Source organism: Mustelus asterias, chromosome X, assembly GCF_964213995.1.
Source record: "Mustelus asterias chromosome X, sMusAst1.hap1.1, whole genome shotgun sequence".
NCBI classification, from domain to species: Eukaryota; Metazoa; Chordata; class Chondrichthyes; order Carcharhiniformes; family Triakidae; genus Mustelus; species Mustelus asterias.
This window is the reverse complement of record NC_135834.1, coordinates 16980171-17006957: the sequence shown is the minus strand read 5'-3', so window position 1 is coordinate 17006957 and position 26787 is coordinate 16980171. Positions and strand designations below refer to the sequence as shown.

Sequence of the window (26787 nt, the reverse complement as noted above, 5' to 3'; positions counted from 1 at the left end):
GGAGGGGATGTATGGGGGTGAGGGGTGTCGGGGGAGTGTGAGGAAGGGTTGTGCAGGGAGGGGGATGTGAGGAGGAGGGGGGTGGGAGGATGTGTAGGGGAGGGGGGTGTGGGGGCAGAGGGTGGGGTATGGGGGGAGGGGGTGTGTAGGGGCTGTGGGGGGGGGAGGTTGGGTGAGGGTGAGAGGAAGGGAGTTTGAGGAGGGAGGGGGTTGGGAAGAGATGGATTTTGGGAGAGGAGGGGTGAAGTGAGTTGGGGGCAGAGTGAAGGGTGGTGGGGGAAGGTGATGAGGGGTGGAATGAGGGATAAGGAGAGGGAGGAGTCTTTCTGAATGTGGGCAGAAATCTGGAGGAAACCCACGCAGACACAGGGAGAACATGCAGACTCCGCACAGACAGTGACACAAGCCGGGAATCAAACCCGGGTCCCTGGCACTCTGAGCCAGCTGTGCTAACCACTGTGGCACCATGCCGCCAAGGCTGGAGACTCTAGGCATTGATCAGTCTGCAGGACATTGCTGTGTGCAACCCTGCAGAAAGGGGCATGAAAAGAGGTTGTTTCATTGTTATTTTCTCACCCTATGAGAGTGAAAGACTGAGACTTGGGGAAATTATGTTCCACAGAAATTATAATTGTCTGTTCTGAATTTGTATCTGTTCTTAGAGTGAGAATTGTTTTCAATTTATTTTACAGGATATTAGAACGGGAGGATTTACAGAAAGGAAAATCAAATCAAACATCACATCAAGGTCTGACACAGTAAAAACAATCTCCAGGATATCATCGTCCTTTGAATGTGTTAGGGAAAATATTTGTCTGTGGGAAACAATTTAAATATCAGTGTGATTGGGGCAGCACCGAGACAGACACACTGAGCTGGGAACTGCTGAGAGGCCGTTCACCAGCTCCTCCTGTTGGAGGGATTGACTCTGCCAATAAACATGCTGACACGCCAGCGAGCTCGCAGTAGCAACAGGCCATTCACCTGCTCTGTGTGTGGGAAGAGGTTCAGCGAGTCAGAGCATCTCGCTGAGCACCAGAGCATTCATACCAAGGACAAGCCATGCAGCAGCTCTCCGTGTGGGAAGAGATTCACGCATTCCTCCCAATACACTGACCACCAACTAATTCACTCAGATAAGAGACATTTTAAATGCATCAAATGTGGGAAGAGCTTTAAAAGAAGCAGTGACCTGTTGAGACATCAATATACTCACACAGGGGAGAGGCCGTTCCCCTGCACTGTGTGTGGGAAGAGATTCATTCTTTCAATCCAGCTTCTTACACACAAGCGCATTCACACTGGGGAGAGACCATTCACCTGCTCCATGTGTAGCAAGGCTTTCATTTGTTCATCCGATCTTCTGAAACACCAGCGAATTCACACTGGGGAGAGACCATTTATCTGCTCCGAGTGTGGGAAGGGATTCACAATGTCATCCCACCTGCTGACACACCGACAGGTTCACACTGGGGAAAGGCCATTCATCTGCTCCGAGTGTGGGAAAACATTCTCTCGGTCATGCAACCTTTTGATTCATAGGCGTCTTCACACTGGGGAGAAACCGTACATTTGCTCCGCTTGTACACTTGTCCACATCACCTGCAGATACACCGGTCTGTTCACACTGGGGAGAAGTCATTCACCTGCCCCGAGTGTGGGAAAAGTTTCACTCAGTCATCCGACCTCAAGAAACACCGACGCACCCACACTGGGGAGAGGCCGTTCACCTGCTGTGTGTGTGGGGCAAGGGATTCAGTCAATCCTCCCAGTGCATTGAACACCAACGTGTTCATTCTGATTGGAGACCCTTTCAATGCTCTGAATGTGAGAAGACCTTTAAGAGAAGATATGATCTGGTGAGACACCAGCGCACTCACACTGGAGAGAGGCCGTTCCCCTGCACAGAGTGTGGGAAAAGATTCACCCATTCATCTGATCTGCTGAAACACCAGCACATTCACACAGGGCTGAAGCCATTCCCCAGTTCTGAGTGTGGGAAGAGATTCACCCACTTATCCGATTTGGTGAGACACCAGAGCACTCACACTGGGGAGTGGCCGTTCACCTGCTGCGTGTGTGAGAAGAGATTTACTTGTCCACATCACCTGCTGAGACACCAGCGAAGTCACACTTTACCTGAAAACAGATTCAATTGCAACTGAAAACCATATCCAGGACTGAATCTATTCTAAAGTAAAGTTTATTTATTAGTTACAAGTAGGCTTACATTCGCACTGCAATGAAGTTACTGTGAAAATCCCCTCGTCGTCACTCCGGCGCCTGTTTGGGTGCACTGATGGAGAATTTAGCATGGCCAGTTCACCTAACCTGCACATCTTTGGACTGTGGGAGGAAACCAGAGCCCGAGTGGAAACCCACACAGACACAGGGAGAACGTGCAAACTTCACACAGACAGTGACCCGAGCAAGCCAGGAATCGAACTTGGGTCCCTGGTGCTGTGAGGGAGCAGTGCTAACCACTGTGCCACCATGCCGCCCCTTCTCCTTCCTAACCCTAGATTATTCCATTTTTCATACCTTCAGTTACTCTGATGGACAATTCCAACTCTCCCCACATTCCAGAGTGTCGCTCCAAGCCTTGGAACCCAGGGACATTATCGGGAACACAACTGGGATCACTAAACCCAGCCTGTTCATCGCTCTCAGCTGCTGGACTCAGTGTCCATCCCACAGCATTTCTCACCCTTGATGTATGAACTGAACATCACAGCTGTAAACCTGGTTCAATTTGAAATCCACTCAATAAATATTTGTAATAAATGCTGCAATTGATGAGAGTGTGAGGTTGGCAGAATGTTGCTGTGCCAGCCATGGATCAATGGGGAACACTCTCACCTCTGACGCAGAAGGTTGTGAGTTCAAGTCCCACTTCAGCCACTTAACAAGAAAAGCAAAGTTGACTCTCCAGCATAATATCAATGTCATGCCTCACTGTCAGAGGGTCAGTACTGAGGAAGTGCTGCACTGTCAGAGGGTCACTGCTGAGGGAGTGCGGCACTGTCAGAGGGTCTCACTCTCAGAGTGTCAGTACTGAGGCAGTGTGTCACTGTCAGAGGGTCAGTACTGAGGGAATGCCACACTATCAGAGGGTCAGCACTGAGGGAATGCTGCACAGTCAGAGGGTCAGTGCTGAGGGAGTGCCACACTGTCAGAGGGTCAGGACAGAGGGAGGGTCTCACTGTCAGAGCGTCAGTACTGAGAGTGTCTCATTGTCCAAAAGTCAGTGCTGAGGGAATGCCTCACTGTCAGAGAGTCAGTACTGAGGGAATGCTGCACTGTCAGAGGGTTAGTGCTGAGGGAGTGCTGCACTGTCAGAGGGTCAGTACTGAAGGAGTGCTGCATTGTCAAAGGGTCAGTACTGAAGGAGTGCCGCACTGTCAGAGGGTCAGTGCTGAGGGAGTGCCGCACTGTCAAGAGGGTCAGTACTGAGGGAATGCTGCACTGTCAGAGGATCAGCACTGAGGGAGTGCCGCACTGTCAGAGGATCAGTACTGAGGGAGTGCTGCACTGTCAGAGGGTCAAGACAGAGGGAGTGCTGCACTTGCAGAGGGTCAGTACTGACGGAGTGCCACATTGTCAGAGGCTCAGTACTGAGGGAGTGCCGCACTGTCAGACTGTCAGTGCTGAGGGAGTGCCGCACTGTCAGAGGGTTAGTCCTGAGGGAGTGCTGCACTATCAGAGGGTCAGCACTAAGAGAGTACTACACTGTCAGAGGGTCAGTGCTGAGGGAGCACGTCACTGTCAGAGGATCAGTGCTGAGGGAGTGCTGCATTGTCAGAGGATCAATACTGAGGGAGTGCCGCACTGTCAGAGGGTCAGTACTGAGGGAGTGCCGCACTGTCAGAGGGTCAGTACTGAGGGAGTGCCGCACTGTCAGAGGGCCAGTACTGAGGGAGTGCTGCATTGTCAGAGGGTCAGTACTGAGGGAGCGCCGCACTGTCAGAGGGTCAGTACTGAGGGAGTGCCGCAGTGACAGAGCGTCAGTACTGAGAGAGTGCAGCACTGTCAGAGGGTCAGTACTGAGGGAGTGCTGCACTGTCATGGGGTCAGAACTGAGGGAATATTGCACTGACAGAGAGTCAGTACTGAGGGAGCGCTGCCTTGTCAGAGGGTCAGTACTGAGGGAGTGCCGCACTGTCAGAGGGTCAGTACTGAGGGAGTGCCGCACTTTCAGAGGATCAGTACTGAGGGAGTGCCGCACTGTCAGAGGGTCAGTACTGAGGGAGTGCCGCTCTGTCAGAGGGTCAGCACTGAGGGAGTGCCGCAGTGACAGAGCGTCAGTACTGAGGGAGTGCCGCACTGTCAGAGGGTCAGTACTGGGGGAGTGCTGCACTGTCAGAGGGTCAGTACTGAGGGAGTGCCGCACTGTCAGAGGGTCAGTCCTGAGGGAGTGCCGCAGTGACAGAGCGTCAGTACTGAGAGTGCAGCACTGTCAGACGGACAGTGCTGGGGAAGTGCCTCACTGTCAGAGGGTCAGTGTGGAGGGAGTGCCGCACTGTCAGAGATGCTGTTTTTCAATTGAGAATATGAGATGAGGCTCCATTTGGCTGGTCAATTGGATGTAAATGATCCAATGGTCTGTTTTGAAGAAGATCGGGAGAGCTTTTCCTGATGTCCTAACCAATATTCATTCCTCAATCAATGTCACTTACACAGATTATCTTGACATTATCACTTGCTGTGTGTGTGTGCTTGGGATCTTGCTGTGCACAAATTGATCGCTGTGTTTTCCACGTTACAACAGTAGCTACATTTCAGAAGTAGTTTCTTTGGTGTGAAGCACTGGGGAAGTCCCATGCTGCTGAAAGGTGATATAGATAATGGAAGTCTCTCTTTGCTCTGGATTCTGTCTGTAATGGAAAATGTCAGAACCTTTATCCCAGTGGACCGTTTGCTGTTGTGAAATGTGGCTGAATATTAATGAGCCTCACGTCCTTGCTGGTGTCCGCTGTCATTGTGCAGAAAGGGGGATGTATAAAGAGCTTGTCTTTGTATGGAGATGTGAAACAAAGAAATGGTATCTGTGTGTGAGAGTGACACAGCCTTGTGCTCACACTCAGAGCAATGCACAGATATCCTGGTGGTTATAGTTTGAACAAGGTCAGATCACCAATACAGTGAACACATTAAATATAAATATCTGGATGAGAGGGTAGAAGCTATGAGGAGAGGCTGGACAAACCAGGGTTGTTTTCTCTGGAGCGGCGAAGGCTGAGGGGAGACCTTATCAAAGTCTATCAAGTCATGAGGGGCATAGATAGGGTTGACAGTCAGAATCTTTTTCCCAGAGTTGAAATGTATACTAGGGGGCATGCACTTAAAATGAGAGGGGGTATGTTCAAAGGAGATGTGAGGGGCAAGTTTTTTGCACAGAGAGTGGTAGGTGTCTGGAATGCACTGCCAGGGGTGGTGGTGGAGGCAGATACGATAGGGGTGTTTAACGGGCTTTTAGATAAACACATGAATATACAAGGAATAGAGAGAAATGGACCCAGGACAGGCAGAAGGGATTAGTTTAATTTGGCATCATGTTCGGCACAACATTGTTGGCAGAAGGGTCTGCTCCTGTGCTGTATTCTCCTATGTTCTATCTCCAGTGTATCCGCAGCTTGTTAGCACAGACCCAAGGAGGAGTGATCTCTGAATCCACTGTATTATCCCTGTTCTCTGGATCGGGTAACTATATGCTGTCTGTGTTATTGCAGTGCTGTTAATAAAGTCAGTAACAGACAATCTGTTGTGAGTTTGATTATCTGGTGTCTCAAACCACAAGATTCAATATTTAGACTCAACAAGATGAACAAGCAAACACCTCCCGGCTCCAGTACTCCAGTTCGATATTAACAGGTGAACATCTGTTACCTAATACCCCGAGTGGACAGAGTAGGGAAAGATCCCAAGTCTGAGAAACCCTCCAATCATTTGTAAGTATCTTTCCAATGCTGACAAGTTCCAGCTGTCATTGAGGTCAATGGAAGTTGAGAGAGTGGTAATTCTAGAACTATAAAAAAACTATAAAAAGAGCACACCTCGAGCACTGAGTACAGTTCTAGTCAGTACATTACAGGAAGTATGTGATCACATCAGAGAGAATGCAGGAGAGATTTATCTGGATGTTGCCAGGACTGGAGAATTTTAACAACAAAGAAAGATTGGAGAGGCTGGGATTGTTTTCTTAGGAGCACAGGATGCCGAGGACAGATTTAATTCAGCTATATCTGATGAGACATTAATTGGTGGAAAGATTAAGGAGGATTTGAGTAATATTTTCATGTAGAGGGTAATGGAAATCTGGAACTCATTGTCTGAAATAGTGATAGAGGCAGAAATACTTAGTTTAAAAGTACTTGGACATGCACTGACGATCAGACTGCACATCCCAACTTCAGCTCGTAGAGATATGATGGGCTGAATAGCCTCTTCTGTGCTGTAAATTCTGTGATGACATATTTCCCCTCATGGGAGAGTCTAGGACCAGAGAGGGTAGAGTCTCAGAATAAAGAGAAGTCAATTTAAGACAAAGATGAGGAGGAATTTATTTTCAAAGGTTGGTGATTGTTTTGGAACTGTTTGCAGCAGAGAGCTGTGGGGGCAAAATCTTTTGTGTATATGTCAGGCTGAGATAGATTTTGATCTGTAACAGAATCAGGGGTTACAGGGAAAGGACTTGAAAGTGTATGTGAGAAATGGGGCGGCATGGTAGCACAGTGGTTAGCACTGCTGCCTCACAGCTCCAGGGGCCCAGGTTTGATTCCCAGCTTGGGTCACTGTCTGTGTGGAGTCTGCACATTCTTCCTGTGTCTGCATGGGTTTCCTCCGGGTGCTCCCGTTTCCTCCCACAGTCCAAAGACGTGCGTGTTAGGTGAATTGGCCATGCTAAATTGCCCCTTAGTGTTAGGGGGACTAGCTAGGATAAATGCATGGGGCTATGGGGGTAGGGCCTGGGTGGGATTGCAGTCGGTGCAGATTCGATGGGCCGAATGGCCTCCTTCTGCACTGTCGGGATTCTGTGATTCTAAATGATGGGTCAGACATGATCATATTGAAAGCAGGCGCAGGCTCGAGGGGCCAAGCGGCCTACTCCTGTTCCTCTTTCTTATGGTCTTAGTAACATCTGCAGAAACAAACTCCAACTGTCAAAATGATTCAGTTCTGAATATGATTAACAGCAGAATCCAACCCCGTGATCACTTGTGAACTCGTGATGTCTGAGTGAGTGAGATAACCAAGTGAATCTCTTCCCACACACAGAGCAGGTGAACAGCCTCTCCCCAGTGTGAATGTGTCTGTGTGTCAGCAAATTCATTTTGCTTTTAAATCTATGCCCACAGTCTGAACTTTGAAAAGGTTTCTTATCAGTGTGAGCAAGTTAATGTTTATTGAGGTGGTATGTCTGAGTGAATCTCTTCCCACACATGAAACAAAGAACAAAGAAAAGTATAGCACAGGGACAGGTCCTTTGGCCCCCCAAGCCTGTGTCAATCATGATGTCATCTCTAAAAAAGAATATCCTTCTGCCCTTACTCTGACCGTATCCCTCTATTCCCTCTCTATTCATGGACCCATCCAGATGCCTCTTAAATGTTGCTAATGTGCCTGCGTCCACCACCTCCTCTGGCAGCGCGTTCCAGGTACCCACCACTCTCTGCGTGAAAAACTTCCCCCTCACATCTCCCTTAAACTTTCCCCCTCTCCCCTTGAACCTGTGGCCCCCCTTGTAATTGACGCTTCCACCCTTGGAAAAAACCTGTGACTATCCACCCTGTCTCTGCCTCTCATAATTTTGTAGACCTCGATCAGGTCTCCCCTCAGCCTCCATCTTTCCAGTGAAAATAATCCTAGTTTATTCAACCTCTCCTCATAGCCAACACCCTGGAGACCAGGTAACATCCTGGTGAACCTAATTTGCACTCTTTCCAAAGCTTCCACATCCTTCCGATAATGTGCTGACCAGAACTGCACACAATACTCCAAATGCAGCTTAACCAAGGTTTTATATAGCTGCAACATGATTTCCCAACTCCTGTGCTCAATATCCTGGCTGACGAAGGCAAGCATGTCATATGCTTTCTTAATCACCTTGGCCACCTGTGTTGCCACTTTGTGGACCTGCACGCCCAGATCCCTCCGTACGTTAATGTTCCTAAGGGTTCTGCCAGTCATACCTAAATTTGATCCTCCAGAATGTATCACTTCGTATTTGTCCGGATGTGTGCCCAAGTCTCCAATCTATCTATATCCTGTTGTATCCTCTGACAATCCTCAGCACTTCAGCAACTCCGTGAATCATTGTGTCAGCCACAAACTTACTAATCAGACCACCCACATTTTCTTCCAGATCATTTATATGATGGTGAACGGGTGAATGGTCTCTCCCCAGTGTGAGTGCACTGGTGGACACTGAGTTTACCACCTCAACCTGGTCCCACAGTGAGGGCACCAGATCGGTCTCTCGTCAGTGTGAACACATTGATGGCCGGACAGATCCGCATAACTTTTATAGCACTTTGTTTAATAGAATCTCTACAGTACAGAAGGAGGCCATTCGGTCCATCAAGTATATACTGACACTTCCCGCAATCCACGCATTTAAATGATCTTGCGTCAATGTGAATTTGCAGTTGTGTCTCCAAGTTGAGTGAATTAGTGAATCCCTTCCCACACATGGAGCAGGTGAATGGCTTCTCCCCAGTGTGAACTCGCTGGTGTACCAGCAGGATAGAGGCTGGATGGAGAAAGATGGGAATTCAAGACTGGGACAAGGGGTAACTTTAGAGATACATCCCACTCTCTTCACACTGAGAATCCCAGCATTTGGGAGGTGACAGCAAAAGCAGTCGCAGATTGGTCAGTGATTGTCGGGAATGGTGGGCTGAAGGGTTTTTATTTCTTTGGGTTCTGTGGGTTGGTGGAAGGGAGGAAGCAGCACAGGCAGCTGATGGGATTGTCTCAATCTCAGTGACAAAGAAGCTCCATGAGCTCCTCACACTCGTTGTTGGAGCTGAAGATGGAGGAGACAGGGGAGAGGGAAAAACCTTCAGAAGGAACTAACTTGTTTTAGAAATATTCAAAAGCCTCAATACACTGTATCTCACACAAAGCTGATTTATTTGACTTAATCCAGAACATTAGCTGGATATGTGCTGGAGTTTATCATCAGCAGAAACAGACCCCAATGAATCATAACACAGAATCTCTACATTGCAGGGAGCCATTCACCTGCTCCAGCACTGACTCTCTGACAGAACATCTTACCCAGGCCCACCCCCACCCCATTCCCATAACCCCATGTATTTACCCCACTAATCCCCCTAACCTGTGGACTCTAAGGGGCATTTTAGCATGGTCAATCCACCTAACCTGCACATCTTTGGACTGTGGGAGGAAATGGGAGCACCCAGAGGAAACCCACGCAGACACGGGGAGAACATGCAAACTCCACACACACAGTGACCCAAAGCCAGAATCGAACCCGGGGCCCTGGTGCTGTGAGGTAGCAGTGCTAAGCCCTGGATGTGATCAACAGCAAAGCACAGTCATTGTAGTTACTTGTGTTGTGAATTAGTGTTTGCAAAATTATAAAAAAAATTTAAAGTGCTAAGAGTTGTAAAACTGTCTGTTTAAAAGGTGGTTTAGTATTTTCTGTGCTGAGGAGCTGCAGCTGCATCCAGTACAGACTGAAACAATGCATCAGGCAAAAACAACAGGGTAGCTTTGGGAACAGGTTGAAGGCATTTGAATCAGAACATGTTTTTGAATTTTAACCAATCAATTTGAAATAGGCATTTGAATAGCAGTGGCCTATCAACTTTGAATTTGGTGTTTTGATAACCTGTAAACTCTCCTATTGTGGGGTTTTTGGTACATCATTTGGTACTGCTGCCAGCTCCAGAAAACTGCCAGAAAGACAGCCACTGCCTCTGCCAGCAGCCTGCCACAGCTCACCAATGGAAAGAGAGACACAGACAGACAACTCTCTGCCAGTGTTACAGCCACATTTTATGTCTTAAGAGAAAGCCTCATTTCATCGCAGAAGAACAGACCAACGGAACACAGGGGAAGTCATCAAAGCAGAAAGAACATTCGGGAAGACGACAAACCTGATTCCATTTTGAGAGTGACTATAAAAATTCTATTTTTTTTGTCAATAAGTGGGAATTGTATTTATCCAAACAGCATTCCATTAGAACCGTGTTTTATTCGGTTTGTTAACAGTTTAGTTAACCTGTTCACTGTTAGTGAGATAAAATAAAGTGTTACTTGTTTCTTTTAAACAGAAAGTCTCAGGTAGTTATTTTGATTTGATCAGTCAAAATCGCTGTAGGCAGATCGTACTATTTCCCACATACTCTTTAATAGATTAAGAAAGGAAGGTACTTCTCTTTGATGGCTGAGTGTTAGTTCTCGGAGAGATCACCCTCCCCTTCATAACACTTGTGAACTCGCTGATGTCTCAGCAGGTTGGATGAGGTGGTGAATTTCTTCCCACAATCAAGGCAGGTGAACAATCCCTCCCCAGTGTGAACTCGCAGGTGTACAGTGAGACTACACGACTGCTTGAAGCAAGTGCCACAGTGAGAGCACCTAAACTTTTTCTCATCAGTGTGAATGCGTTGATGGATCATCAGCTCCCCGGAGCTTTTAAAGCGCTTCCCACAGTCTGGGCAGTGAAATGGTCTCTCCTCAGTGTGAATACGCTGGTGTGTCAGCAGGTTGGATGACTGAGTGAATCTCTTCCCACAGTCGGAGCAGGTGAATGGTTTCTCCCCAGTGTGAATTCTCTGGTGCGCAGTCAGATTAAATGATCGCTTGAACCCTGTCCCACAGTGAGAGCACTTGAACGGTCTCTCATCAGTGTGAATCCGTTGGTGGAGCATCAGATCCCTGGTACTTTTAAAGCATTTCCCACAGTCTGAGCATTTAAAAGGTCTCTCGTCGGTGTGAACCCGCTGGTGTCTCAGTAGGTGGGATGACAGAATGAATCCCTTCCCACACTGGGAGCAGATGAACGGTTTCTCCCCAGTGTGACTGCGTCGATGAGCTTCCAACTCACTTAGATAATAGAATGCTTTTCCACAGTCCCCACATTTCCACAATTTCTCCCCACTGTGACTGCGCTTGTGTCTCGACAGCCCAGATGATTGGTTGAATCCTCTTCCACACACAGAACACGTGTACGGTTTCACCCCACTGTGAATGGTGCTTTTTCCTTCCATGTTCAAAATCCAATGATATTCTGGTTACAATAAATGGAGCAGCTCTGAGAGATCCTGATGTGATGTTTGGTTTCCGTTTCCCCACTGAAAATCCTCACCTTCTAACACCCTGTGAAATTGATTTGAAACAGAAAAAAGTGAGTGAGAGAGAACTCACAGCAACACAAAGGCAGGTTGTGAAATTGAGCTGAATGAATCTGGTAATTTGTGGAACCGGTACTCGGAAAAAGTAAAAATGAAAACTGCTGGACTGCGTAAATACCCAACTGGTTCACTAATGTCCTCCAAGGAAAGGTTTGAAGAAATAAAGTACAAATAATATGGAATAAGGACAGGAATATTGAATTAAAGGTAACTCTGGGTAAACTCACAGTAAAACATATTTTAACATGGCAAAACTGAATTGCAAAAGCTGCAATATTAATTCCTTTCACAACCAGGGTGAATTTGCTGATAATAAATACACACACACGTAAAAATAGTTTGTGCTATGACACCAGCAGGTAAGCTACAATACCAGCTCTGATAAATAAAACCCCAAAACAGATAAACAGAATAGAACATAGAACATAGAACATTACAGCGCAGAACAGGCCCTTCGGCCCACGATGTTGCACCGACCAGTTAAAAAAAAAAAAAAAACTGTGACCCTCCAACCTAAACCAATTTCTTTTCGTCCATGAACCTATCTACGGATCTCTTAAACGCCCCCAAACTAGGCGCATTTACTACTGATGCTGGCAGGGCATTCCAATCCCTCACCACCCTCTGGGTAAAGAACCTACCCCTGACATCGGTTCTATAACTACCCCCCCTCAATTTAAAGCCATGCCCCCTCGTGCTGGATTTCTCCATCAGAGGAAAAAGGCTATCACTATCCACCCTATCTAAACCTCTAATCATCTTATATGTTTCAATAAGATCCCCTCTTAGCCGCCGCCTTTCCAGCGAAAACAATCCCAAATCCCTCAGCCTCTCCTCATAGGATCTCCCCTCCATACCAGGCAACATCCTGGTAAACCTCCTCTGCACCCTCTCCAAAGCCTCCACATCCTTCCTGTAATGTGGGGACCAGAACTGCACACAGTACTCCAAGTGCGGCCGCACCAGAGTTGTGTACAGTTGCAACATAACGCTACGACTCCTAAATTCAATCCCCCTACCAATAAACGCCAAGACACCATATGCCTTCTTAACAACCTTATCTACTTGATTCCCAACTTTCAGGGATCTATGCACACATACACCTAGATCCCTCTGCTCCTCCACACTATTCAAAGTCCTCCCGTTAGCCCTATACTCAACACATCTGTTATTCCTACCAAAGTGAATTACCTCACACTTCTCCGCATTAAACTCCATCCGCCACCTCTCGGCCCAACTTTGCAACCTGTCTAAGTCTTCCTGCAAACTACGACACCCTTCCTCACTGTCTACCACACCACCGACTTTGGTGTCATCAGCAAATTTGCTAATCCACCCAACTATACCCTCATCCAGATCATTAATAAATATTACAAACAGCAGTGGCCCCAAAACAGATCCCTGAGGTACACCACTTGTAACCGCACTCCATGATGAATATTTACTATCAACCACCACCCTCTGTTTCCTATCCGCTAGCCAATTCCTGATCCAATTTCCTAGATCACCCCCAATCCCATACATCTGCATTTTCTGCAGAAGCCTACCATGGTGAACCTTATCAAACGCCTTACTAAAATCCATATATACCACGTCCACTGCCTTGCCCCCATCCACCTCCTTGGTCACTTTCTCAAAAAACTCAATAAGGTTAGTAAGGCACGACCTACCTGCCACAAAACCATGCTGACTATCACCTATCAATTCATTACTCTCCAAATAACTATAAATCCTATCCCTTATAATTTTTTCCAACATCTTGCCGACAACAGAAGTGAGACTCACCGGTCTATAATTCCCGGGGAAGTCTCTGTTCCCCTTCTTAAACAATGGGACAACATTCGCTAACCTCCAATCTTCTGGTACTATACCAGAGGCCAACGACGACCTGAAGATCAGAGCCAGAGGCTCTGCAATCACTTCTCTTGCCTCCCAGAGAATCCTTGGATAAATCCCATCCGGACCAGGGGATTTATCTATTTTCAGACCCTCCAGAATATCCTGCACATCCTCCTTATCAACTGTAATACTGTCTATTCTACTCCCTTGCAACCCAGTGTCCTCCTCAGCTATATTCATGTCCCCTTGCGTGAACACCGAAGAGAAATATTGGTTCAATGCTTCACCAATCTCCTCCGGTTCCACACATAACTTCCCTCTGCCATCTATAACTGGCCCTAAACTTGCCCTAACCAACCTTCTGTTCTTGACATACCTATAGAACGCCTTAGGATTCTCTTTAACCCTATCCGCCAAAGTCTTCTCATGTCCCCTTTTAGCCCTTCTAAGCTCGCTCTTCAACTCCCTCTTAGCCAATCTAAAGCTTTCTAGTGCACTACCCGAGTGCTCACGTCTCATCCGAACATAAGCCTCCTTTTTCTTTTTAACCAACAAAGAAACTTTTTTGGTGCACCACGGTTCCCTAGCCCTACCAATTCCTCCTTGCCTGACAGGGACATACCTATCACAGACTCGCAGTAGCTGCTCCTTGAAAAAACTCCACATGTCGGACGTTCCCAGTCCCTGTAATCTCCTAGTCCAACCTATGTTTCCTAATTCTCTCCTAATAGCCTCATAATTACCCTTCCCCCAGCTAAAACCACTGGCCCGAGGTTCATGCCTATCCCTTTCCATCACTAAGGTGAACGTAACCGAATTGTGGTCACTATCACCAAAATGCACACCAACTTCCAAGTCTAGCACCTGGTCTGGCTCATTTCCCAGCACCAGATCCAATATAGCCTCACCTCTAGTTGGCCTGTCTACATACTGAGTCAAAAAACCTTCCTGCACGCTTTGAACAAAAACTGACCCCTCTAACGAGCTAGAGCTATAACAATTCCAGTCAATATTAGTCAAGTTAAAATCCCCCATAACAATTGCCCTATTACTTTCACTCCTAAGCAGGATTGACTCCGCAATCCTTTCCTCAACCTCTCTAGAACTTTTAGGAGGTCTATAAAAGACTCCCAACAGGGTGACCTCTCCTCTCCTATTTCTAATCTCCGCCCATACTACCTCAACAGATAAGTCCTCATCAAACCTCCTCTCTGACACTGTGATACAATCTCTGACCAATAATGCTACCCCTCCTCCTCTTCTACCTCCTTCCCTACTTCGACTAAAACATTTGAACCCCGGGACCTGCAGCATCCATTCCTGCCCCTGCTCTATCCATGTCTCTGAAATAGCCACAACATCGAAGTCCCAGGTACTGATCCACGCTGCAAGTTCACCCACTTTATTGCGAATACTCCTGGCATTGAAGTATACACATTTCAAACCCTGCTCCACCCCACCTCTGCAATGCCGTGCATTGCAGTCCCCATCCATGCATCCCTCACTTTCAGCCCCACTACTCAGGATCCCTCCCCCCCCCCGAATCAGTTTAAACCTCCTTGCATGGCCTTAGCAAATTTACCCCCCAGGATATTGGTCCCCTTCTGATTAAGGTGTAGACCATCCTTCTCATAGAATACTCAGCCCTGAGTTTTATTATCTTACTGGACACAACACCTTAACTCAGCAACATTGACAATAAGACTGTTATAGGAAGTCCAGTTTTCAGGAATAAATTCAAAATAACATTTCCTAGAAATTAATCAGGAACCCTCATTATAATAGATGAATATATGATGGTTCTGCGTCCTGGTGAACCTCCTCCACACCCACTCCAGTGCAATCACATCCTCCTACAATGTGGTGACCAGAACTGCATACAGTACTCGAGCTGTGGCCTCACCAAAGCTCTATACAACTCCAACACGACTTCCCTGCTTTTGTAATCTATGCCTAGATTGATAAAGTCAAGTGTCCCACATGCCTTTTCACCTCAGTACAAACATGCCTTTCCACCTTCAGAGATCTATAGCCAAGGTCCATTTGTTCCATAGAACTTCCTGGTGTCATGTTGTTCATTGAATAATTCCTTGTCAAATTACTCAATAAGATGTTGTAACTCAAAATATGAAGATGTTTGATGGACAAGTTTTTCTCATTCTGTTATTCCCTGAGTATGATTTTGTTAAGTGGAGAATTAACCAAATGTTTTGAGGAAGTAACATGGGGGAATTGATTAGGGTAATGTAGTGGATATTGTCTGCATAGATTTCATTGAGGCATTTGACAAGGTCCCACATGGCAGACAGAAAAATTAGATCCCATGGGATACAAGGGAAGGTGGCACGTTGGATCCAAAATTGGCTCACAGAGCTGAAACAAAGGGTAATGGTCGATGGATGTTTTAGCAAATGAAGAACAGTTTCCAAAGGTGTTCCACAGAGCACAGTGTTGGGGTCCTTGCTATTTGTTGTACATATTAATGATTCAGACTTAAAGGCAGGAGGCAGGATTAAGAAATTTGCACATGACACAAAATTGGCCATGTCGTGGATAGTAAGACTCCAGAATGATACCAATTGTTTGGTTGAGTGGGCAGAGCAGTAACAAATGGAATTCAATGCAGAAAAGTGTGAAGTAATGAATTTCGAGAGGACAAACAAAGAAAGCAGTCAATAAACAGGAAAATATTGAGGGGGTTGAGGAAGTGAGAGACCTTGGAAAGCAGGTCCACAGATCTGCAGCTGAAGCTCTGTAATCTTCAAGGCTACAGAACAGGGGTTGAAAATTAGGATTTAAATGAGCGACTAGATTTGTTTGGCCCGAACTGACATGATGGGCTGAATGGCCTCTTTCTGCACTGGAATCTTTCTCTCGTTCAAACAGATAGTTATTACCCCGAATAAACATGGCGACTGCGCATGCGCCTTAATGTACGTGGGCACACATAAATATGGCTGCCGCACATGCGACCATCTGCACATTGCTTGCCCTCTTTTTAGGTCAAACCAAATAAACAAACTCAAACTAAATCAGGACAAAGTAAAAGGGGCAGCTCCCCAAAAGGAGGGGGAACAGCCCGAACAAAAATCAAAGTACAAAGGAAACTTAAAAACATCAAATCATAATGTGATTATTCGGGTCGATAACGCACCCCAACCCCTGCGGTGACCAACGGGCGCAGAAGGTGTCAACGGTGCCCGTGGACACCACATGCTCCCTCTCCAGGGACACCTGGCCGCGAACGTAGCCGCGGTAGAGGGGCAGACAGTCAGGATGGACGGCCCCCTCGATCGCCCGCTGCCTGGACCTGTAAATGGCGTGTTTCACCAGGCTGGAATGTGTTTGGAGACAGGATGTCCCAGTTCTCAATCCTGGGATTCACAGTATGGACAGGGTGGGATGTGTTTGGAGACAGGATATCCCAGTTCTCCATCCTGGGATTCTCAGTATGAACAGGGTGGAATGTGTTTGGAGACAGGGTGCCCAGTTCCCCACCTTTAAAGGGACAGGGAGAGGACCAGTTGGGCTGAATGACGCTGCTTACTGTCAGCACTGCAGTGCCTGGTAACCATCCACCCTGCTCAGGAAACTTAAAAACATCAAATTAAAATGTGATTATTAGGGTCAATAATGCATGCACATTGCTTGCAAGAAGCAGAGCGGTCTCAATCTTGTCTGCGAAAACATTGCGTCCCATCCGTGCAAACAAGTCAGCAGGAAGTTCCTATCCAGGGTTCAGGGTTCACACATGTCGACACAGCCTCTCCCCTCACCCGCCGGATCCAACGCTCCCTCCGTGCTACCATTTCACCCACTGACCGATTGGACATTACAGCACAGTGCCCCCATCGCCATTACTCACATTGCGCATGCTCCACTCCCAGCCCCGCCCCTCATTCACTCCGATTAGTTGGAGGACCAGTTGCTCCCACTTGTCTCCAGCCCCGCCTCTCTCTTCCTATTGGTCCGGAGGTGCTGTCAATCAGCCGGACATTGTGATGGTTTCAGATGGTGAGAGCAGCCACAGACTCAGGCTGACTTGCTGATTATTGGCAGCATTTTCTGTTTGGGAATTAGAGCAAGAGATGGATGGTCAGTTCCCCTGGGTCCAGGGCTGGGGGATTCACACTCATTTCCCCAGGACACTCATTATCACTGCAACTTTACAGGAGATAAGACCATAAGACCATAAGACATAGGAGCGGAAGTAAGGCCATTCGGCCCATCGAGTCCACTCCACCATTCAATCATGGTTGATTTCAACTCCATTTACCCGCTCTCTCCCCATAGCCCTTAATTCCTCGAGAAATCAAGAATTTATCAATTTCTGTCTTGAAGACGCTCAACGTCTCGGCCTCCACAGCCCTCTGTGGCAATGAATTCCACAGACCCACCACTCTCTGGCTGAAGAAATTTCTCCTCATCTCTGTTCTAAAGTGACTCCCTTTTATTCTAAGGCTGTGCCCCCGCGTCCTAGTCTCCCCTGTTAATGGAAACAACTTCCCTACGTCCATCCTATCTAAGCCGTTCATTATCTTGTAAGTTTCTATCAGATCTCCCCTCAACCTCCTAAACTCCAATGAATATAATCCCACGATCCTCAGACGTTCATCGTATGTCAGGCCTACCATTCCTGGGATCATCCGTGTGAATCTCCGCTGGACCCGCTCCAGTGCCAGTATGTCCTTCCTGAGGTGTGGGGCCCAAAATTGCTCACAGTACTCCAAATGGGGCCTAACCAGTGCTTTATAAAGCCTCAGAAGTACATCCCTGCTTTTGTATTCCAAGCCTCTTGAGATAAATGACAACATTACATTTGCTTTCTTAATTACGGACTCAACCTGCAAGTTTACCTTTAGAGAATCCTGGACTAGGACTCCCAAGTCCCTTTGCACTTTAGCATTATGAATTTTACAGCAGGTGGCACGGTGGCACAGTGGTTTGCACTGCTGCCTCACAGCGCCGGGGATTAGGGTTCAATTCTGGCCTCAGGTCACTGTCTGTATGGAGTTTGCACTTGCTCCCTGTGTCTGCGTGGGTTTCCTCCAGGTGCTCCGGTTTCCTCCCACACTCCAAAGATGTGCGGGTTCGGTGCATTGGCCGTGCTAAATTGCCCCTTGGATAGAAAACATTCTGGTTGTATCACAGCTCCTGCTCTGCCCAAGACTGCAAGAAACTACAAAAGGTCATTAATGTAGCCCAGTCCATCATGCAAACCAGCCTCCCATCCAGTGACTCTGTCTACACTTCCTGCTGCCTCGGAAAAGCAGCCAGCATAATTAAGGACCCCACGCACCCTGGACATTCTCTCTTCCACTTTCTTCCGTTGGAAAAAAGATACAAAAGTGTGAGGTCACGGACCAACCGACTCAAGAACAACTTCTTCCCTGCTGTCATCAGACTTTTGAATGGACCTATGGCGCATTAAGTTGATCTTTATCCACACCCTAGCTAAGACTATAACACTACATTCTGCATCTCTCCTTTCCTTCTCTATGAATGGTATGCATTGTCTATATAGCGTGCAAGTAACGATACTTTGCACTGCATACTAATACATGTGGCAATAATAAATCAAGTCAAATATCTCAGTAGCAGGGAGATTAGCAAGGTAAATAGGTAGGGTTACGGGGATATTACATAGGTGGGATTCTCCCCTGCGTGGGTTCCCGACAGGTGCTCCGGTTTCCTCGCATAGTCCAAAGATATGTGAGTTACGTTGATTGGCTATGCTAAATTGACCCTAGTGCCAGGGGGATTAGCAAGGTAAATATACGGGGTTACGGGAATGGGGCCTGGTGGGATTGTGGTCGGTACAGACTCGATGGGTGGAATGGCCTCCTTCTGTCCTGTAGGGATTCAACGGAGAAAGTCCCCACAAAATTCCTGCCTGCAAACTCCATGTTTAAAAAATGTCCAACCTGGAAGTATTTAGAGATTTAATGGGGAGACAAAATTTAACACAAATAATTAGGTGATGCATTTCATCAGTTAAAAAAGTAAAACATAGACCAAATCGTTAAGGTTTATAAGTTGCAGAGCAACAGAAGAGGAAAGATATTGGAAAATTCGAGGTAACATCTTGTCTTATTAATCAGCAGGTACAAAACTCCAGTCTCAGAAACTTTAAAACTTTATCAGGAAATATAAACTGAGCAGGGAGGATGGTTACCAGGCACTGCAGTGCTGACAGTAAGCAGCGTCATTCAGCCCAACTGGTCCTCTCCCTGTCCCTTTAAAGGTGGGGAACTGGGCACCCTGTCTCCAAACACATTCCACCCTGTTCATACTGAGAATCCCAGGATGGAGAACTGGGATATCCTGTCTCCAAACACATCCCACCCTGTCCATACTGTGAATCCCAGGATTGAGAACTGGGACATCCTGTCTCCAAACACATTCCAGCCTGGTGAAACACGCCATTTACAGGTCCAGGCAGTGGGCGATCGAGGGGGCCGTCCATCCTGACTGTCTGCCCCTCTACCGCGGCTACGTTCGCGGCCAGGTGTCCCTGGAGAGGGAGCATGTGGTGTCCACGGGCACCGTTGACACCTTCTGCGCCCGTTGGGCACCGCAGGGGTTGGGGTGCGTTATCGACCCGAATAATCACATTATGATTTGATGTTTTTAAGTTTCCTTTGTACTTTGATTTTTGTTCGGGCTGTTCCCCCTCCTTTTGGGGAGCTGCCCCTTTTACTTTGTCCTGATTTAATTTGAGTTTGTTTATTTGGTTTGACCTTAAAAGAGGCCAAACACATTCCACCCTGTTCACACTGAGTATCGTAAGAAGTCTCACAACACCAGGTTAAAGTCCAACAGGTTTATTTGCTACCAAATAAACCTGTTAGACTTTAACCTGGTGTTGTGAGACTTCTTACTGTGCTTACCCCAGTCCAACGCCGGCATCTCCACATCACACTGAGTATCCCAGGTGGAGAACTGGGACACCCTGTCTCCAAATACATCCCATCCTGTTCACAATGAGAAGCCCAGTACTTGGGAGGAGACGGCATGTTTGAATTGTATCAACATTTGACTAAAAGTGGAGATTGGCTAGGGGTTTGCAAGGATGATGGGGGTAAAAGATATTTGTTTTTAATGAGAGGATGATGAACACAGATTTAAGGGAGAGAGGGACAAGTACCTGAAGAGAGAGAACCATTAAACATATCAATGAGCATTTGGAGATTGGGGTATCAGCAGTTTAATGGAAATAGAGTCAATGGACAGGAGGTACGTCTCGTGGACAAGATGACACTGACAGAGGGGAGAGAAACTGGAGAAAGATGTGGGATCAGGACTCACACAAGGGGCAACTTTAGAGGCAGTTTGTCCTGGTGGGCTAGCGGAAGGGAGGAAGCAGCAGAGACAGCTGATGGGGTTGTCTCAATCTCAGTGACAAAGAAGCCCCATGAGGTCCTCATACTTGTTGTTGGAGGTGACGATGGAGGAGACAGGGGAGAGGGAGAGACCATCAAAAGGAACTAACATGGGTGAGTGATATTAAAAAGGCAAAAAAGACTCAGCAGTGTGTGCTCGATATAAAGTTGATTTGTTTGATTTTGAGGCAGAATATTAAAGCATACAACCAGTCTGGATCAGCAGAAACAAATCCCACTAAACATGGTTCAGTCCTGGATGTGATTAACAGCAACATCCTCATGAACTTTCTGGTGAGTCAGCAGGGTGGATGAATCACTGAAACTCATCCCACACTCGGAGCAGGTGAACAGCCTCTCCCCAGTGTGAACTCGCGAGTGCGCAGTGAGTTGAGATGACCACCTGAACCCAGTCCCACAGTCAGAGCACCTGTACGGTTTCTCGTCAGTGTGAACACGTTGATGAGATGTCACATCCCAGGAGCTTTTATAGCACTGCCACTGTCAAAATTGGATTATTCCCAGCCATCCACATAAAGAAGGGGTCATTCAACACTCAAAACAAAGCAGGATTTATTTGATTTTTACTCAAAATTCTAACACCTAGAACAATGCTGACGATTATTAACATCATGGACTTTACATGGACTTCAATAAAGCCTTTGACAAGGTACCACATGGTAGGTTGTTGTATCAGGTTAAATTTCACGGGATCCAGGGTGAGGTCGCCAAATGGATACAAAATTGGCTTGATGACAGAAGACAGAGGGTGGTTGTAGAGGGTTGTTTTTAAAACTGGAGGCCTGTGACCAGTGGTGTGCCTCAGGGATCGGTGCTGGGTCCACTGTTGTTTGTCATTTATATTCATGATATGGATGAGAATTTAGGAGGCATGGTTAGTAGGTTTGCAGATGACACCAAGATTGGTGGCATAGTGGACAGTGAAGAAGGTTATCTAGGATTGCAACGGGATCTTGATCAATTGGGCCAGTGGGCTGACGAATGGCAGATGGAGGTTAATTTAGATAAATGTGAGGTGATGCATTTTGGTAGGTCGAACAAGGGCAGGGCTTACTCAGTTAATGGTAGGGCGTTGGGGAGAGTTATGGAATGAAGAGATCTTGGGGTACAGGTTCATAGCTCCTTGAAAGTGGAGGCACAGGTTGACAGAGTGGTGAAGAAGGCATTCGGCACGCTTGGTTTCATTGGTCAGAACATTGAATACGGGAGTTGGGATGTCTTGTTGAAGTTGTACAAGACATTGGTAAGGCCACACTTGGAATACTGTGTACAGTTCTGAACTCCCTATTATAGAAAGAATATTATTAAACTAGAAAGAGTGCAGAAAAGATTTACCAGGATGCTACCGGGACTTGATGGTTTGAGTTATAAGGAGAGGCTGGATAGACTGGGACCTTTTTCTTTGGAGCGTAGGAGGCGGAGGGGGAATCTTATAGAGGTCTATAAATAATGAGGGGCATAGATCGGCTGGATAGTCAATATCCTTTCCCAAGGGCAGGGGAGTCTAAAACGAGAGGGCATATTTTTAAGGTGAGAGGGGAGAGATACAAAAGGGTCCAGAGGGGCAATTTTTTCACACAGAGGGTGCTGAGTGTCTGGAACAAGCTGCCAGAGGTAGTAGTAGAGGCGGGTACAATTTTGTCTTTTAAAAAGCGTTTAGACAGTTACATGGGTAAGATGGGTATAGAGGGATATGGGCCAAATGTAGGGAACTGGGACTAGCTCAGGGGTTAAAAAAAGAGGCGACATAGACACGTTGGCCCGAAGGGCCTGTTTCCATGATGTAAACCTCTATGACTCGATGATTCTATCAGCAGAAAAAGACCTCGATGAGCATGGGTAAGAGCTGGTTTGACCCCACGCACCCCGGACATTCTCTCTTCCACCGTCTTCCGTCAGGAGGGAGATGCAGGGGTTTGGGGGCACATGGCAGCCGGTTCAGGAGCAGCTTCCGCCCTGCTGCCATCAGACTTTTGAATGGACCTACCATATATTGGGTTTATTTTTTTCTACACCCTAGCTGTGGCTGTGGTGCTGTATTCTGCACTCTCTCCTTCTCCCCTATGTACTCTATGAATGGTGTGTTTTGTCTGTGTGGCACGCAGGAGACAATGCTTTTCACTGTATCCCAATACATGTGACAATAATAAATCAAATCAAATTGAGCGGTGGCCACTGCCGGGACTACAGACAGTCCACGAACAAGAGTCAAGGATCCCCTACTTCCTGACAGTCCCAAAGTCACGGATTTGGTTGAGCCTGGCTGGTAGACCCCAGCGAGGATTGGCGGGGGCTAGGGCAGGGGTTGGGGGGAGGGAGGCATGTTTTGGAGGCCGTGGAAGGAGGCTTAAAGGTGGGGAGGGTGCCTCCAATGGGCAAAGGGGACCTCCCAAGTGAGGTAACCTCTCCTTCTTGCTTGTCAGTAGTCCATGTAATGAAAACTGCTGGGCTGCTCTCCTTGTTCCCTCCTTCCCCAGCCAAACACCATAAATTGGCTACATGAAGGTCACAATGGAAAGTTGTCTTGCCCTGCTGCAGGGGAAGAGGCTGGTTATTTGGTGAGTTTTTCAGCTGCTGTGAGGCTGCAATGGGCAAAAGAAAATAACCACGACATCACAAGAAACGATATGTTGAGAGACCAGTAAGTGCTCAGTGTCAGAAGCAGTGTGCGAACAATTAGCTTTTGGAATAAGGGAAAGTTGAGCCTATATAGTAAGATAATACAATTAATTAAAAATAGAATCATTAAGACAAGAGAAGTAAAGTTAAGGCATGGCAGAGCAGCTCAGTCTCGTGGAATGTGTATCCCCATATATGTGCAAAATCACAGATATTATCCAAGATGATCATACATGTATCAAGTGCTGCCAGCTGTTGAAACAGGAACTCCGGGTTTCAGAGATTGAGTCCCTGTGACGCATCTGCGAGACTGAGAGCAAAGTGGATAGCTCATTCAGAAAGGTGGTCACAGCACAGCCTAAGGGCCCTCTGTCCAGTCACCTAACCCTAATCTCTCCATATTACTGACATCTCTGCTGCCGATATCCTCTTCACTGAGTCACATTCACTCACCCATCATCCTGTCCTCACTGACCTCCACAGGCTCCTGGTTAAACTGTAACTCAATTTAAATTTGTCATCCTTCTTTTCAAATCCCTCCATGATATTGCTCTTCCCAATTTCCAGTCACACAGATCTTTGAACCTTTTTCCGCAGACACACTTAGAATCATAGAATCCTTACAGTGCAAGAGGAGGCATTCGGCCCATCGCGTCTGCACCAACAGAGCCTGATCCCCGTAACCCACATATTTACCCCACTAATCCCCATAACCTACACACCCTTGGACGAAGGGACGATTTTGCAAAGCCAATCAACTTAACCCACGCATCTTTGGACTGTGGGCGGATTCCACGGCACCCAGAGGAAACCCACGTAGACACAGGGAGAATGTGCAGACTCCGCACAGTCACCCAAGGCTGGAACTGAACCCAATTTTCTGGCACTGTGAGGCAGCAGTGAAATGAAATCTAACCCTTGTGCAACCACGCTGCTCTACTTACATTCAGGTTCTGATGGATCGAGAGACTCTGTCAGATTTGGTCTTCTTTCTGTAAGAAAATCATCACTGTCAGTCCAGAGTATAAATTAAGAGACAAAGAGATTTGTGTTGGTTTAAGTTTTGTGTGTGTAGATGGTCCCCTTCTCATCTCCTGTAAAAGGATTTTCCAAAAGCCATCAGTGTGAGTTAATCTTTTGTAAATCAAACAGTTTACAAATACAAAATACATTACACTTTCAAATTACAAACCAGAATACAATACTATCTCACAATAATTAATTATAGAGATTAATACCCGATATAACACAGTATCGACAATAAACATGCCATTTTTAATACAATAGCACAAACAACATAGCACAGTAACAAACAGCTAGTATGCATTGTGAGTTATCCACAACAGGCCTTCCAAGGTTACAAACAACTCACAATGACTACAAACCAGCAAGCTATAATATAGACACAATACTGACAGCTAACACGCTATCCTTTAAGCAATAACAAACAACTCCACTACAATAAGAAAGGGTTCATTGTAAGTTATCTGCAACTTTCCAGGTCTTTGCCCTCCCTATTTTCCTCTTCTGAGAGTTTCACCTCCGGGGCTGTGCTCTCGGGACTGCACTTTCCAAGGCTGCACCTTCTGGGGGTTACACCATAATGTAATAACAAACATCTCTGTTACAATGAAGTGACCATTATGGGTTATCTGCAACTTTCCAGGGTTTCACCCTCCGGGGTTTCACCTTCCGGATTTTCGCCCGCTGGATTAGCTTGCCTCGAACTGGGGGTTACTCTGTCCGGGGGTTACTTTATTCGAGGGGTACACCATTCGGGCTGCAGACAATCCACAATGATAAATTATAAAACAACAACTAATATTAACATAACAATATACCCTCCTTAATAAAGCAACAAACAACTCTATTACACGGAAAATGCACATTGTGAATCATCTGCAACCCTCCAGGGTCTCATCTCCCGGACTTTCCCCTTCCGGGGCAGGTGGGGCGAACCCTCCAGAGGTACTTTGTCCGGGGGTTACACCTTACTGATTTTCAGCCGGCCGGGGGGGGGGAGGTGAGGGCACACCCCCGAACTACTCTGTCCAGACCTTCCCTTCGGATTTTCGGCCGGGGTGCGCAGGGGGAGTGGAAGGGTCTCCGGGTACTCTGTCCAGGCACAACCTTCCAGATTTTCTCCTGGGGGATGGAGACCCTCCGGGGCTACTCGGTCCGGAGTTTAGCCTTCCGGATTTTTCCCTTACTGGATGTTACACACCGGGATTACTCTATCTGGGGGGGGGAGGGGTGGGGGGCGGGGCGGGGGGAAGTTGCCCTCCAGGCCACAAATAATTTAAAAATGAGAAAGTAATAAACCAACAAACTAATACAATACCGGGACCTAATAATACAATAATAGGCAATCCATTTACAACAATAGAGTCCATTATATTTAACAATATACTCCATTGTAAGTAACAACAGAGTCCATTGTAAGTTATCTTGCAACATTCCGGGGGCTTCACCCTCCAGGGCTTTTGCCTTCAGGGTTACGCCTTCCGGGATCGCAATAGTTCATCAATATACTTCCAAGGTTCCACCCACTGGGCCAGATCTTCCGCAGTTTCGCCTTCTGGAGTTACACCTTCCTTAGTTGCACCTTCCGGGGTTGAACCTTCCTGACTCACATTTTCCTGGGTACACCTCCCTGGGTTACGTCTTCCGGAGTTGCAGCTTTCTGGGTTACGCCTTCTAGGACACACAAGTCTCAACTGGAACATCATTTCTCACACAAGTCGCAGCCGGGACAAAAGTTCTTGCACGAGTCCCAAACAAGACAGTTGAAAATGCACTCTAACCCTCAGACAGGATTCAAAGGGAGGCCCAGGAGGAGGAATTTACTGAGGCTTAGAGGTGGCTTTGACTCTGCTTCATGGAGATTGCTGGCCTGGAAACTGTTGCCAGATATCAAAACAACAAACAGTTCCAACTAACACCAGCACTGGGAACTAAACCCCTCACTCCTTCCATAGAGAGAGGCAGTCCAGACAGCGAATGCATTGGAAACAGGGCTAGAAACATAGACTTCAGGCCACAAGCCCCAGCAGCAACAGCACCTAGTGCCATCAGTGTGAGTCCAGGATAGAAATTCACAACCTTCTCTCCTCCTGGAGCAGGACAAGTGCAGATGCGACCTGCTGCCCATTGCCTCAATAAAGAAGGTGGCCGGTAACTGGGGTCTGGCAGCGGAAAGGCAGCCCATAATTACTGCCCAGGTTTGATGTAATCCCGGGTCTGGGATGTTCTTATTCTGGGATCATTATCTCCACTGGGAGTTGTTGAAGCCTGTCCACCCACTCAACCGCCTCCATTACCCTCCAAAAATCGATTACCGAGCAGAAATCCACAATTTATCTCCAATTCCGGAACCAAGAGTCTGCGTGGGTTTCCTCCGGGTGCTCCAGTTTCCTCCCACATTCTGAAAAAGGTGCTGGTTAGGTGCATTGACCTGAACAAGTGCCGGAATGTGGCGACTAGGGGAATTTCACAGTAACTTCATTGCAGTGTAATGTAAGCCTTACTTGTGACGAATAAAT

At 47.0% G+C, this 26787-nt stretch overlaps 1 protein-coding gene and 1 pseudogene across 6 annotated transcripts; one reads left to right on the top strand and one right to left on the bottom strand.

Moving 5' to 3' along the window:
* The first annotated feature begins 832 nt into the window (after positions 1-832).
* Positions 833-26787, top strand: part of LOC144481859 (uncharacterized) — a 129232-nt pseudogene continuing 103277 nt past the window's right edge.
* On the bottom strand, positions 10203-25191 carry LOC144481951 (uncharacterized). Of its 6 annotated transcripts, none has more exons than XM_078201132.1 (4): positions 25133-25191; positions 24190-24237; positions 17089-17288; positions 10203-11349 (listed from the first exon to the last, which is right to left on the bottom strand). In XM_078201132.1, exon 4 carries the CDS (start codon positions 11238-11240, stop codon positions 10422-10424), a length of 819 nt encoding a protein of 272 aa, XP_078057258.1. In that variant the 5' UTR covers positions 11241-11349; positions 17089-17288; positions 24190-24237; positions 25133-25191; the 3' UTR covers positions 10203-10421. The 6 variants fall into 6 exon arrangements, with proteins under 6 accessions (XP_078057258.1, XP_078057260.1, XP_078057262.1 ...); XM_078201134.1 differs by having other exon boundaries at positions 25122-25188; XM_078201136.1 differs by lacking the exons at positions 17089-17288; positions 25133-25191 and having other exon boundaries at positions 24190-24413.

Bases quoted from the DNA above. Each gene is read 5' to 3' on its own strand.
- LOC144481951 (XM_078201132.1), bottom strand. From the start codon at position 11,240: ATGGAAGGAAAAAGCACCATTCACAGTGGGGTGAAACCGTACACGTGT.